Here is a 16,267-nt window from a genome sequence, read left to right on the forward strand (position 1 = left end):
GCTAATTCTTGGGCTACAGTACCTTTTTTTCCAATTGGACTGGTCCCTTTATTGTCGACATGGAGCCTCGCCGATCCATCAGGATTGGTCTGCCGACGTAAATCGTTCCATGTGGTTTCAACAGGCTTTTCTGATGCAATGTCGATGAAGACCCATCTGCTAGCCCCGGCCCGCTAGCTTTCGGAACGCCGTGTCTCCCACTCACCTAGCGTAGTAGAGACTACCGAACGGCTCCCTGACTCACCTATTGCTGCTCATTGGACCCTATGATCACTCGGCTACACAGCTGATGCCGGCTGGACTGTTCATTAACACTGCACCTCTTTTTGTTTATCTTCTTGGATATAGGGGGCGCTCTTTTAATTTATGGATTAAAAAACGTGCCCGTTTTAAGTGCAATATTTTGTCACGAAAAGATGCTAGACTATGCATATAATTGGCAGCTTTGGAAAGAAAACACTCTAAGGTTTCCAAAACTGCAAAGATATTATCTGTGAGTGCCACAGAACTCATGCTACAGGCGAAACTTCAACCAGGAAATGGGCAGAATTTTTGAAGCTCTGTTTTCCATTGTCTCCTTATTTGGCTGTGAATGCGCCGGGAATAAACCTACCCTTTCTATTAGTTTCTCCAAGGTGTCTGCAGCATTGTGACGTATTTGTAGGCATATCATTGGAAGATTGGCCATAAGAGACAACATTTACCAGGGGTCCGCCCGGTGTCCTTTGTCTAAATTGGTGCGTAATCTACAAGCTGCACGCAGTCATCCAGTGATTGAGAGGAGAGAGGAGGCTTTCAACGAACGATATATCATGAAGAGATATGTGAAAAACACCTTGAGGCTTGATTCTAAACAACGTTTACCATGTTTCAGTCGATATTATGGAGTTAATTTGGAAAAAAGTTTGCCGTTTTGAAGACTGAATTTTCGGGGTTTTTTGGTAGCCAAACGTGACGCACCAAACGGAGCAATTTCTCCTAAACAAATCATCTTTCAGGAAAAACTGAGCATTTGCTATCTAACTGAGAGTCTCCTCATTGAAAACATCTGAAGTTCTTCAAAGGTAATGATTTTATTTGAATGATTTTCTGGTTTTTGTGAAAATGTTGCCTGCTAATGCTAATGCTAAATGCTACGCTAGCTGCGCTAGCTGTTACACAAATGCTTGTTTTGCTATGGTTGAGAAGCATATTTTGAAAATCTGAGATGACAGTGTTGTTAACAAAAGGCTAAGCTTGAGAGCTAGCATATTAATTTCATTTCATTTGCGATTTTCATGAATAGTTAACGTTGCGTTATGGTAATGAGCTTGAGGCTGTATTCACGATCCCGGATCCGGGATGGCTCGACGCAAGAAGTTATCTGTCAGCCCCAGCCTCGAACTCAGGTCCTGTATGTACCTAACTGACCCTCTCTGCCCAGTCATCGCCATTTACCCGTTGTTGTCTTAGCTCTCCCGACCAATACCTGTGATTGTTCTATGCCTCTCTCTAATGTCAATATGCCTTGTTTACTGTGGTCTCGGTTAGTTCTTATCGTTTTATTTCACTGTAGAGCCCTCAGTCCCACTCAACATGCCTTAGATAGCTCTTTTGTCCCACCCCCCATGCATGCTGAAACCTCACCTGGTGAAACCTTAACTGATGCAGAGAGATGCAACCTCTCTCATCGTCACTCAATGCCGAGGTTTACCTCCACTGTACTCACATCCTACCATACCCTTGTCTGTACACTATGCCCTGAATCTATTCCACCACGCCCAGAAATCTGCTCCTTTTATTCTCTGTTCGACCAGTTATTGTAGCCTTTAGATGTGCCCTTATCCTACTCTGTTCCTCTGGTGATGTAAAGGTTAACCCAGGCCCTGTAGCCCCCAGGACTACACCCATTCCCTAGACGATCTCATTTGCTGACTTCTGTAACCGTAAAAGCCTTGATTTCATGCATGTTATCAGAAGCCTCCTCCTTAACTTCTTTGGGATAGGGGGCAGTATTTTCACATCCGGATGAAAAGCGTGTCCAAAGTAAACGGTTTGCTACTCTGGCTCAGAAGCCAGGATATGCATATTATTAGTAGATTTGGATAGAAAACACACTGAAGTTTGTAAAACTGTTTGAATGATGTCTGTGAGTATAACATAACTTATTTGAACTTAATTTTTTGTTTTTTAGGTCACTCTCTTTTCACTGGGGTTTCATTGGGAATCTAGAATTCTAAGGCAGGGGCTTGCAGATCCCATCGCTTCCACTGGATGTCAACAGTCTTTAGAAATTGATTGAGGAAAACATCCTGTGGCATACTGCATTAGCATCGAATAGCCCCTGTGATATGCAGCTTTTCAGGGAAGTCAGGAACCAATATACACAGTCAGTCAGGAAAGCAAAGGCTAGCTTTTTCACTGTAAAGTCCATGGAGAATAAGAGCACCTCCTCCCAGCTGCCCATTGCACTGAGGCTAGGAAACACTGTCACCACCGATAAATCTACGATAATATTTCTACGGTTGGCCATGCTTTCCACCTGGCTACCCCTACCAACAGCTCTGCACCCTCCGCAGCAACTTGCCTTCCCTCCCCGCTTCTCCTTCACCCAAAGTCAGATAGTTGATGTTCTGAAAGAGCTGAAAAATCTGGACCCCTACAAATCAGCTGGGCTAGACAATCTGGACCCTCTCTTTCTAAAATTACCCGCAATTGTTGCAACCCCTATTGCTAGCCTGTTCAACCTCTCTTTCGTATCGTCTGAGATCTCCAAAGATTGGAAAGCTGCCACGGTCATCAAATGTATTTATATAGCCTTTCTTACATCAGCTGATATATCAAAGTGCTGTACAGAAATCCAGCCTAAAACCCCAAACAGCAAGCAATGCAGGTGTAGAAGCACAGTGGTTAGGAAAAACTCCCTAGAAAGGCCAAAACCTAGGAAGAAACCTAGAGAGGAACCGGGCTACGGGGGGTGGCCAGTCCTCTTCTGGCTGTGCCGGGTGGAGATTATAACAGAACATCCCCCTCTTCAAAGGGAGAGACACTCTAGACCCAAACTGTTACTGACCTATATCCATCCTGTCCTGCCTTTCTAAAGTCTTCGAAAGCCAAGTTAACAAACAGATCACTGACCATTTCGAATCCCACCATACCTTCTCTGCCATGCAATCTGGTTTCCGAGCTGGTCATGGGTGCACCTCAGCCACGCTCAAGGTCCTAAACGATATCATAACCGCCATCGATAAAAGACAGTACTGTGCAGCCGTCTTCATCAACCTGTCCAAGGCTTTCGACTCTGTCAATCACCGCATTCTTATCGGCAGACTCAATAGCCTTGGCGTCTCAAATGACTGCCTCGCCTGGTTCACCAACTACTTCTCAGATAGAGTTCAGTGTGTCAAAATCGGAGGGCCTGTTGTCCGGACCTCTGGCAGTCTCTATGGGGGTGCCACAGGGTTCAATTCTTGGACTGACTATTTTCTCTGTATATATCAATGATGTCGCTCTTGCTGCTGGTGATTCTCTGATCCACCTCTACGCAGACGACACCATTCTGTATTCATCTGGCCCTTCTTTGGACACTGTGTTAACTAACCTCCAAACGAGTTTCAATGCCATACAGCACTCCTTCCGTGGACTCCAACTGCTCTTAAATGCTAGTAAAACTAAATGCATGCTCTTCAACTGATCGCTGCACGCACCCTCCCGCCCGACTAGCATAACTACTCTGGACGGTTCTGACTTAGAATATGTGGACAACTACAAATACCTAGGTGTCTGGTTAGAGTGTAAACTCTCCTTCCAGACTCACGTTAAGCATCTCCAATCCAAAATTAAATCTAGAATCGGCTTCCTATTTCGTAACAAAGCCTCCTTCACTCATGCTGCCAAACATACCCTCGTAAAACTGACTATCCTCCCGATCCTTGACTTTGGCGATGTCATTTACAAAATAGCCTCCACTCTACTCAGCAAATTGGATGTAGTATATCACAGTGCCACCAATTTTGTCACTAAAGTCCCATATACTACCCACCACTGCGACCTGTATGCTCTCGTTGGCTGGCCCTCGCTACATATCTGTCGCCAAAACAACTGGCTTCAGGTAATCTATAAGTCTTTGCTAGGTAAAGCCCGGCCTTATCTCAGCTCACTGGTCACCATAGCAACACCCACTCATAGCACGCGCTCCAGCAGGTATATTTCACTGGTCATCTCAAAAGCCAACACCTACTTTGGCCGCCTTTCCTTCCAATTCTCTGCTGCCAATGACTGGAACGAATTGCAAAAGTCAATGAAGCAGGAGACTTATATCTCCCTCACTAACTATAAGCATCAGCTGTCAGAGCAGCTTACCGATCACTGCACCTGTACACAGCCCATCTGTAAATAGCGCACCCAACTACCTCATCCCCATATTGTTTTAGTTGTTTTGCTCTTTTGGACCCCAGTATCTCTACTTGCACATCATCATCTGCACATCTATCACTCCAGTGTTAATCCTAAATAGTAATTATTTCACCACTATGGCCTATTTATTGCCTTTCTACATTTGCGCACACTGTATACAGATTTTTCTATTGTGTTATTGACTGTATATTTGTTTATCCCATGTGTAACTCTGTGTTGTTTTTGTCACACTGCTTTGCTTTATCTTGGCGAGGTCGCAGTTGTAAATAAGAACTTGTTCTTAACTGGCCTACCTGGTGAAATAAATTAAAATAATAATAAAATCATTAAGAAACAGAAATTATTCCAGATTTGACCTTTAGCTCAATTCAGGTAAACATTATTTGCCTGTGGTTAATATTGTGCGCATGTGTGTGTACGCATATTGCTTCTGTGTGTGTTTGTCTGTTCAGAATACTCCATATTGCTATGACATTGATACTATGCCATCTCTGTAATAATATAGGAGATCCAGGAAAGCAGAACTTCAGACAGGAAGGAAGAGGGTAGCAGACAAGACACAGAGAGAAAATAGAGAGAGGGGAGCAGACAGGACACAGAGAGAACATAGAGAGGAGAGGCCCACACAAGATAAACAGGTCACATTCCTCTCAAGCCAGAGGAAGTAGTTCTTGTAGCAAGTAGTTCTAGAATTTACTCTCAAAAAAAGAAAGATGCCACTTCTGACATGTCCTGTGTGTATAAACTGTTGGAGCATGATATGTTCCTATCAAGGAAGGCAATCATACAGACCACACTGACCATCCCAGTTAGCAGCTGTGAGAGATCTTTCAGTGCATTAATACCTCTATATACACTGCTCAAAAAAATAAAGGGAACACTAAAATAACACATCCTAGATCTGAATGAATGAAATATTCTTATTAAATACTTTTTTCTTTACATAGTTGAATGTGCTGACAACAAAATCACACAAAAATTATCAATGGAAATCAAATGTATCAACCGATGGAGGTCTGGATTTGGAGTCACACTCAAAATTAAAGTGGAAAACCACACTACAGGCTGATCCAACTTTGATGTAATGTCCTTAAAACAAGTCAAAATGAGGCTCAGTAGTGTGTGTGGCCTCCACATGCCTGTATGACATTCCCTACAACGCCTGGGCATGCTCCTGATGAGGTGGCGGATGGTCTCCTGAGGGATCTCCTCACAGACCTGGACTAAAGCAACTCCTGGACAGTCTGTGGTGGATGGAGCGAGACATGATGTCCCAGATGTGCTCAATTGGATTCAGGTCTGGGGAACGGGCGGGCCAGTCCATAGCATCAATGCCTTCCTCTTGCAGGAACTGCTGACACACTCCAGCCACATGAGGTCTAGCATTGTCTTGCATTAGGAGGAACCCAAGGCCAACCAGCATATGGTCTCACAAGAGGTCTGAGGATCTCATCTCGGTACCTAATGGCAGTCAGACTACCTCTGGCGAGCACATGGAGGGCTGTGCGGCCCCCCAAAGAAATGCCACCCCACACCATGACTGACCCACCGCCAAACCGGTCATGCTGGAGGATGTTGCAGGCAGCAGAACGTTCTCCACGGCATCTCCAGACTGTCACGTCTGTCGCGTGCTCATTGTGAACCTGCTTTCATCTGTGAAGAGCACAGGGTGCCAGTGGCGAATTTGCCAATCTTGGTGTTCTCTGGCAAATGCCAAACTTCCTGCACGGTGTTGGGCTGTAAGCACAACCCCCACCTGTGGACATCGAGCCCTCATACCACCCTCATGGAGTCTGTTTCTGACCATTTGAGCAGACACATGCACATTTGTGGCCTGCTGGAGGTCATTTTGCAGGGCTCTGGCAGTGCTCCTCCTGCTCCTCCTTGCACAAAGGCGGAGGTAGCGGTCCTGCTGCTGGGTTGTTGCCCTCCTACGGCCTCCTCCTTGTCTCCTGATGTACTGGCCTGTCTCCTGGTAGCGCCTCCATGCTCTGGACACTACGCTGACAGACACAGCAAACCTTCTTGCCACATCTCGCATTGATGTGCCATCCTGGATGAGCTGCACTACCTGAGCCACTTGTGTGGGTTGTAGACTCCGTCTCATGCTACCACTAGAGTGAAAGCACCGCCAGCATTCAAAAGTGAAGTCTGTGGTCCCCACCTGCAGAACCACTCCTTTATTGGGGGTGTCTTGCTAAATGCCTATAATTTCCACCTGTTGTCTATTCCATTTGCACAACAGCATGTGCAATGTATTGGCAATCAGTGTTGCTTCCTAAGTGGATAGTTTGATTTCACAGAAGTGTGATTGAAAAAGTATGTGAACCCTTTGGAATTACCAGGATGTCTGCAAAAATTGGTCATAACATCTGATCTTCATCTAAGTCACAACAATAGACAAACACAGTCTGCTTAAACTAATAACATACAAACAATTAAACGTTTTCATGTCTTTATTGAACACACTGTGTAAACATACACAGTGCAGGGTGGAAAAAGAATGTGAACCCTTGGATTTAATAACTGGTTGACCATTCTTCGACAGCAATAACCTCAACCAAACGTTTTCTGTAGTTGCGGATCAGACCTGCACAACGGTCAGGAGGAATTTTGGACCATTCCTCTTTACAAAACTGTTTCAGTTCAGCAATATTCTTGGGATGTCTGGTGTGAACCGCTCGAGGTCATGCCACAGCATCTCAATTGAATTGAGGTCAGGACTCCAGAAGGCGTATTTTCATCTGTTGAAGCCATTCTGTTGTTGATTTACTTCTGTGTTTTGGGTTGTTGTCCTGTTGCATCACCCAACTTCTTCTGAGCTTCAATTGGGGGACAGATCGCCTGACATTCTTCTGCAAAAAGTCTTGATAAACTTGGGAATGAACTTTTCTGTTGATGATAGCAAGCTGTCCTGGCCCTGAGGGAGCAAAACAGCCAAAACCATGATGCTCCCTCCACCATACTTTACAGTTGGGATGAGGTTTTGATGCTGGTGTGCTGTGCCTTTTTTCTCTCCACATAGTGTTGTGTGTTCCTTCCAAACAACTCAACTGTAGTTTCATCTGTCCACAGAATATTTTACCAGTAGCGCTGTGGAACATCCAGGTGTTCTGGAACATCCAGGTGCTGTTTTGCAAACTTCAGACGTGCAGCAATGCTTTTTTTGAACAGCAGTGGCTTCTTCCATGTTTACCTCCCACAAACACCATTCTTGTTTAGTGTTTTACGCATTGTAGACTCGTCAACAGAGATGTTAATCTTCCAGAGATTTCTTATTGTCTTTAGCTGACCGTCTAGGATTCCTCTTAGCCTCATTGAGCATTCTGTGCTATGCTCTTGCAGTCATCTCTGCAGGATGGTCACTCCTAGGGAGAGTAGCAGTGCTGAACTTTCTCCATTTATAGACTATTTGTCTTGCCGTGGACTGGTAAACATCAAGGCTTTTAGAGATACTTTTGTAACCCTTTCCAGCTTTATGCAAGTCAACAATTCTTAATCTTAGGTCTTCCGAGATCTCTTTTGTTCAAGGCATGGTTCACATCAGGCAATGCTTCTTGTGAAATAGCAAACTCAAATTTTGTTAGTTTTTTATAGGGCAGGGCAGCTCTAACCAACATCTCCAATCTCATATCATTGATTGGACTCCAGGTTAGCTGACTCCTGACTCCAATTAGCTTTGGAGAAGGGATTAGTCTCGGGGTTCACATACTTTTTCCAACCTACACTGTGAATGTTTAAATGCTTTCTTCAAAATAGACAAAATACAATAATTTGTGTGTCATTAGTTCAAGCACACACTGTGTCTATTGCTGTGACTTAAATGAAGATCAGATCAAATTTCATGACCAACTTATGCAGAAAAAAAGGGTTCACATACTTTTTCTTGCCACTGTAATATTTAGTTGGAGAAAGGATTGTATATTGGTATGTACAGTACATGGGGGGTTGGATTTGTTTTTGTGTAATTAAATAGTTAGAAATGTTGTCATGTAGCTCACTTGACCTTAGAATCTGTGATTTTATTACCACATACTATAAAATCATGATTTTCAAGCGCGTTTGGTGCCTGCATTTGTACATGTCTGCAAAAGTTGTCACCCCCCCCACCCCCCCACTCTAGTTATAATACAAGCCCACTGCTAATGTGAGTTTACGCAGTTCTAACATAATCCAAAAAATTGCAGCCTAAAATCCCAATCCTGCTATAGTGCACGTAACTAGAACATTAATTTGTGGTCAAGGCTGCCACCCTTTGGATTGTTTTGGAACTGCGTAGCATGACGAGCTCACAGTAGTTAGCAGTAACGTGACCATCAACATGAGGATCAAATATTGGACATGATTTCTGAAAACATTGCAACAAAATAATGATAAAAATACACCCCTCTCCCCTTAGGCATTAATCATGCAAACACATTTCTTAATTGTGACACTGTGTCAGTGTGCTCCAAATCTATGATTTTCTGTTTTTTACCCATGGAATTAGTCCACTGCGCCACCAGGATGTAGATAGCATGCCAAGTTTTTTTAACTCATACAACGCTGTTAATTTTTGTCGAGCATTTATTAAGATCAGGTGTGGCCAATTAGTGGGTGTGGCCAATTAGTGGGTGTGGCCAGTTAGTGGGTGTGGCCAGTTAGTGGGTGAATCTAACACACTTAACAAGAGAGAGGTTAGAGATTGTTTTGTTGATGCTGAGAACTAAATATATGTTTTTAAAATAACATTCTCTTAATGTTACTTAATTTTTCTTGTGGTTTTTATGGAAAGTTCTTAATGTTCTCTGAACAATATGAGAAGATGAATTTAAACAGAACTATGAGGAAAGCTGATGGAAACGTTACGCAGAGTATTGACATTTCCACAGGAGACTGTTGTTTCTGGACATTCTCTAAACTATTTGAGAACATTCCTAACGGCAAACCAGTTTGAGAATGTTCCTAGAACATTATCAAAACATTTATTAAATGTAACCACGTTTGAATGTTTAGAAAACGTTCTGTTAAAGTCATGAAATACCCAGAAATTAACATTATTTTGTGAAGTTCCTTAAATGTGCTGAGAATGTTCAAAAGCCAAGCAACTATCCTGTACCATTCCCAGAACGTTGTAAGAAAAATGACCATAGGACAGCCACACTCTCACCAAGCTCTAAGAAACATATGGTTCTCAGAACTTTATGTGCTAGCTGGGAAAGGAGCAGGGTGACAACCCCTACAGCAAAGCAAGGACTTCCGAATAAATCTGTCAACAAAGTAAGATAAGAATGTGTTCCTAACTGACTTGCCTAGTTAAATAAAGGTGTAACATTAAAAAAATATATATATATATTGTCAAGTCTAATTGTTGGATGTAGAGTGAATACCAATTACCAATGGCTAGAAATTAGCTTGAACTGATGCATTTTGCAATGGTGGTAACAGTCCCACAGAACCTCAAACTTAATCTGACAACCACAGGGGCCATTGTCATAAAGGGATATTTTTTAAAAACAATCTAGTTCCATTTCCACTGATCTACTCAAAATTTCCAATGATAACAATGAATGTCAAGAGCTGCTGTTTTTTTCTTGCTGTGAGACAATAATGTGATTTTTTTTTTTTTAAGTACATCTAATTCTGGTTCAGAATAACAGCGATTGTTCAGTTTAGAGTGATTTTATGTGCTCTTTTTTTTACTGTTTCCACTAATAAATTGTGTAGCAGTCTGAAACTTTTGAGTGTACAAATGAAGTCGCAGTGTCTGTGGATCATTCTTATTTTTTATTTTATTTTACCTTTATTTAACTAGGCAAGTCAGTTAATAAGAACAAATTCTTATTTTCAATGACGGCTTAGGCAGTGGGTTAACTGCCTGTTCAGGGGCAGAACGACAGATTTGTACCTTGTCAGCTCGGGGATTTGAACTTGCAACCTTCCGGTTACTAGTCCAACGCACTAACCACTAGGCTACCCTGCCGCCCCTTAAGCGCCTATCAGAGTCCAAAACGTGTATGCGTACGCACATCAGTGTTATAGATGTTAATATTGGACGGTTGGCTTTCATACTTTTCTAATCCTCAACGCGGCTCAAACTATTTCTACAACTGTTAATACATTTGAATGAATAGAGGAAGCGTACACCGAGCCGCGTTGGGAATTCTGTAGATGAACGCGGTCGGGCTGTTCAAGAGCCGTGTAGCTATGTCACAAGGGCTATACGCTTTAGGTTACATATTGGTGACAAAATTTGGATTGGAAAGCATGCTTGCAGAGAGAATGTAAGGCCGATTATGAGGGGAAAATAAACACGTGCAGGGGAGTGTGGCCTCGCTCTAAACTGAACAACCCAATTCAGCCCTTCTATTCCTCCGAAAGCCATAATAACAGGTGTCAAAATAAAAGTCTTACACATTATTATAAATGTGTTTACTGCTACAGCTCATGTTAGTACAATGACTGTGGGGATCAATAAACATGGTCATTTTTGTCAAATCTACATGAAACAAGGTTGTTTATTATTCATTGCTGTCTGCCAATCCTCAAGCTTCAAAGGGGAAGTTGGCAAAAAGGCACTGAGTGGTATATCATGTTAGATATTCAAACAACATTTCTTCTTAGGTTTAGAGAAAAAAAAAGTGAATATGCATTTTAATCAATTGGATATTTCCTCTCTCCATATCATTGTTGTATCATTGTTTCTTTTTTGATAACCAGTGGGGGCTTGTGCAAGAAAGAGTGAAAGCCCATTCTCAGATAAGCCAAAACAACATTCATCAGAATTGGAGGATAGAGATTCCAGGGAGTCAAGCACAAGAAGGTCTGATAAGTGTGTCACAGATAATAATAATAATACAGAGCTTATAGCATTCATTTCACATAGACTTTGCCCTTGCTAATGGCAGATATGGCTTTGAGAACAATAATGCATAGCCTGAACAACTCTTTGTCTGCAATACATTTTCAAACTTGACCTGAGAGGTCAGATTGCAGGTTTCATTATTAGGGGAATGACCATGTCATGAACTTTGAAATTATGAATAAGAATCATGCATTATACCAATCTCCAATAATGCAGTGAGGAAATAGTTGAATTCCGTTGGATCAAATATGTAAAAAGCCCACATCAATATGCTTATTTTGAATCATTACAAAAACATCACAGAGGAAGAGTAAGAAGAGTACATGGAAAAATACCACATGCACCTACTGCAATATCAGCAGAGTTAAAAATAAAAGCCCTAAACCTGCAGAATGTGCCCACTGCTCAGGCATAGCAAACTGCAGGTTAAGCAAATGTGACAATAGACAAACCTCTAGGGATAACACAAGTATTGTGAATGCCAAAAAGTACTGACTTAGGTCACCTATCATTCAGCAAAGACCCCATTTAAAAAGGGGCAATAAGCAGTTGCTACATCCATTTTTGGACTTAGAAATTAACCATATCTACCCATTGACACTTGAAATAATAACTTATAAATGCCTCATGAACTTAGTTAAACTGTCACACACCATCAGAACCAAAAATATACATTTGTTTTACTTCAATGTTTGTAAACAAAGTGAATGTAGACAACCACTATATAGCCTCCAAAGTTGGTCAAAGAATTTGAAAGTGTTTACATTCTCCATCCCCATTGCTCAGATTTTTTCTGAAACAGGGGCAGGCCAAATGCTTTGTTATTGTTTCTACTGCTGATTGCTGCTTTAAACGGTTATTATAAAATAGTTATTACATTTAAAGGTAGACTCAGCAATATGATGTACTGACAAAATAAAGGAAACACCAACATAAAGTGTGTTAATAGGGCGTTAGGCCACCATGGCCAGAACAGCTTCAATGTACCTTGTCATAGATTCTACAAGTGTATGGAATTCTATTGGAGGGATGCGACACCATTCTTCCACGAGAAAGTCCATAATTTGTCTCAGGCGCCGCTCCAGAATCTTCCATAAGTGTTCAATTGGGTTGAGATCTGGTGACTGAGACGGCCATGGCATATGGTTTACATCGTTTTCATGCTCATCAAACCATTCAGTGACTACTCGTGCCTTGTGGATCGGGGCATTGTCATCCTATGGAGGCACAACCATGATAGCTTAAATAATGGCCAAAATAATGTCCTGCCCAGCATTTTTATACATGATCCTAAGCATGAATGGATGTTAATTGCTAAATTAACTCAGAAACCACACCGGTGTGGAAGCACCTGCTTTAATATCCTCTGTATCCATCATTTACTCAATTGCTTCCATTATTTTGGCAGCTACCTGTAGGTGCACAAAGTAAACAGCATAGTGGGTAAATTTCCGCAACAACTACGAGTGTTGAAGCGCAAGGCTCAACTTCAACGATGTTTTGGTGCCCTGGTTACCATAGCACAGACATTGAGATGAGCGAGATGCAAGACTTCACTCTCACACACAGTATCTGCACAGGTTCACTTCACACTGCTTCACTGTGGCAACGTCATTTAGCGGGGTCTACCTTTTAAGTAAAAAAATGCTTGCATTTTTAGAGAATCAGTATCAAATTCCATATACTTTATGAAATGGAATATAACGGTGAACATGGCTAAACAGTTGAGGGGATATTGGTTTTTGTTATGACAATAAAAAAAACAATGGATTCTTCAATGAATGGATGGATTCCAATAACCTGCTGACTTACCAAGCAGTGCTTGGAACAGGCTGCTTTTGAAGACCCCCATCACTCTCTGAATGGCAGTTTTGAGCTGTTGTTCCTCTGGCTTCGTCAGTTTAGCACAGTAGTCTTCCAAAAGCCCTAGGGCCCTAGCTGTGTCTGCAGGAGGGTACGGAATGGAGACCAGTTAGTTAGCATGCTATTCAAATGATGGTCACATAAGTTAATTTAAACATAGTACAAGTGATGAAATATCACAAACCACCAGACAAGTACGGATCAATTCACAAAGGCATTTTGTTTGAATAAGATATATAGTAGCTTGAGCTTCCGCCACATGTTATCCCCATCTGTGAAAGGGATTCTAAGAACAATCTCAAGCAGCAAAGCAATTCTGAAAAGATACGTAATAACAACTGCATGTGCAAAAGACGATGAGGCCACTTGCATGGTTTATAATTAGCAGCCACTTCCACTACTAATATGAGAGGCAGTTTTGCAACGGTACAGAAATGTGGAGCATCGATCGAGTGTACGCTCGGCGTGAGTGTCAGAGGGCGAGACACCACTGTCACACAGAGACAGAGGGGTCATCGTTGATCTCAGACTCTGTCACCAAAGAAGACCGCAGGGGAACAAAGCCGCTCTTTACTCAGGGGTGGGGGAGGAGGGGTGCTGTGACAAGCATGTGACAAGACGAAAGTCAACACTAAACTATGTCTCGTGTCAAATAAACTCTCAAGAACAGAGTGTAAAATGGTCTTTAAATACTTATATGGATTTTCCTGTTCAATTGATCTGGCTGACTGCTGTCTAGTCAGACTTTTACTTTAACCTCTCAACTCCAGAAAACTCTGGGAGGTTGCAAAATCTTGCATGACATTCATTGTACAGTTGCACAGTTGAACAATTTGGACAGTAATTCTTTCTTGTTGCACAATTACAGACCAATGTCTTCCACAAGGACAAGCCTCATTAGACATCTATTTATATGGAGTTGCTTAGCAGACTGCACTTACACTACAATCACCACATGCCAATCATCAGCCAATATAGGCTGCAAATAATGACAAACCAATCCTTTACTGAATATGATGCAAAATATTCAATTACACTTATGATAGGCCTTACTTTACTGAATATGGCATTATAAATCCCTACAAATGTGAATAAATGCTGTATAACCTATTTTACGTGAAATGCTTTCAGAAATATTTTACTAATAAGCCTAGTAACATTACTTACACTATTTAAGTAGGCCTAGTGTAGATTATCAATGCTTATTCATTAAATTTATTAAAGGTTTACCCAAAACTCTTATCCAAAATAAACTATTATCAATGACTGTTCTGTTTCATAGGCCAGAAGGCCAAGGTGCATGCAACAACATATTTTTATTAGGCTTATATTAAAAGTTATGGGTCATTTTTATTTGGTTTGCCACTAGCCCACCTACAGGAGCATATTAAACCGAGAAAGGCAAATTAAAATTGTGTCCTACTTACATAAAGACTACATGCTGAAATCTAGAAGTGCTGAATCTCAATAAAGATCCACTTGTGGCTACATAGAGGCAGCGAGACAACTGCTGTGCGTTTCTGTATACGTTTCTGCTCACCTTTTTTTCTTACAGGCATAGTTGAATGCTGGATTCGTATCGGTGATTTACTCTTGCGCCAATAACATAACGTATTCCCAGTTCTCTTCAGTGCATCATTAAAAATGTCAGGCAGTGGTGAAAAAAAAACACATCAAAGCGAATCAGTTGTGCTATAACGTGTAGCCTTAGACACAGAGGCAGTAGGTTTTAGGCTTTTGCTCCAGCAGAATCCGTGGTCTACAGTCTAAAACAATAGACTAGCATAGGGCAAAACAGGCCACAAACAAAAACTATGTTTGCAATGTGGCTGTGTATGCTTGTTCAGTTCATCTTCCACCAAGTATTTCCGATTGATGTGTGCTGCTGCTGACAGGTGCAACGGCAGTCGCGCACGTTCTGATATCATGTCATGGACATTGACTATAGCCTAGCATAAATGGTAGGTCAATTCCCTCAACTGACAGGAACTTTTCGTGAGCACCCAGCGAGATGTTCCGCGTTCCTATCACTTCCCTTGCAGTTTGATGCTGGCATTGAGTCAATGGCGCTCCCATGTGATGAGCTGGGGGTTTAAAACACAAATCCAATGGCAGTCCAAAGAAATGTTAAAGGCGCCGTAACGTTACCCGGCGAGGTGAAATATGCAACCAAGCAAGTCTATTTTGGCTCGTGCAAAAAACGTTGCAGCATGTCATGGGATATGATGACATGAGCAGGGGTATAGCCTATTTGTAACTTAACAGCACAGCAAGTTTAATTAGGCTACACACCTGGCAGCAATTCCTCATAGCTTAATATTTTTTTCTATGCATTTGGGATGGCCCAGTTGGCTAAACGAACCAGGTCTGCGGCTAAGTAGCCTAGCCTTAGGATAACTAGCTATCAAAATACATAACATTGGCTGGCCAACATTTATTCCAAGACATACCACAACGAATAAAATTGATATGCTCCATCCAATAACTCGGTTAGCTAAGGTTATGTAGCTGTGTGATTCTCCGTCATCTCTCTTTCGTTTAGCCTACATTACATTATTTTTAAATAAGTCTATTCAACTATTCACAAACTGAAATTAACCCAATACTCGCAAACACATGCATCATAGTAGCTTAACCAGCTAGGCTACTTAAAACGAAAACCTGGGCAGTGAAAATGGAAGTTGACAGAGCGTTTGGCTAACGATAACCTAATTCCAGTGAGCAGATTCTCTCCTGACTGTCTGTTGGAAAATACCTGCCTGTCTGATCGTGCCGTAAAACGCATGGCTTTGCAATAACCCCGTCTACTTTACACATTTCATATATTCTTTGCGAAATATCTGGAACTTCCTCGTCCTCTTTTTTTCCCTGTTCCTTGGCAGCTGTCACATCACCACGTTTTTGATTCCCAAGTCTACAACCACGAAGTAGAAAGCAGCAGCATCAGTACCAGTTTTACCAATAGAGAATAATAGAGGCCTCTAGTGGCTAAAAGGCCTTACTAGCATGGGCAGCGCCGTTGAAGGGTTCCACATTTTAATGTAGTCAACTGGGTGGGACTTACAACTTCATTGGCTGATCCTTCCTGGTGACCCTGGTGGAGTCACGTCCAACTGGGTCATCAGGAGGGATCAGCCAATCGGGAAGAAGAAAAATGACTACTTG

The 16,267-nt window shown here is 42.0% G+C and overlaps 1 protein-coding gene across 14 annotated transcripts in view; it reads right to left on the reverse strand.

The window, feature by feature from the left end:
• Positions 1–16,040, reverse strand: part of LOC112228216 (disks large homolog 2) — a 288,349-nt gene extending 272,309 nt beyond the window's left edge. For 5 of the 14 annotated variants that reach the window (XM_042309525.1, XM_024393353.2, XM_024393362.2 and 2 more), the window contains exons 1-2: positions 14,643–16,034; positions 13,052–13,183 (exon numbers count right to left, since the gene is read on the reverse strand). In XM_042309525.1, the coding sequence (XP_042165459.1) occupies positions 13,052–13,183; positions 14,643–14,661 (151 nt within the window). In that variant the 5' untranslated portion in view covers positions 14,662–16,034. Of the gene's footprint in view, positions 1–13,051; positions 13,184–14,642 lie in introns of all 14 variants that reach the window. The other 9 variants (XM_024393361.2, XM_024393359.2, XM_024393357.2 and 6 more) reach the window with 5 other exon arrangements.
• Positions 16,041–16,267: the final 227 nt, after the last annotated feature.

Source organism: Oncorhynchus tshawytscha, linkage group LG30, assembly GCF_018296145.1.
Source record: "Oncorhynchus tshawytscha isolate Ot180627B linkage group LG30, Otsh_v2.0, whole genome shotgun sequence".
NCBI classification, from domain to species: domain Eukaryota; kingdom Metazoa; phylum Chordata; class Actinopteri; order Salmoniformes; family Salmonidae; genus Oncorhynchus; species Oncorhynchus tshawytscha.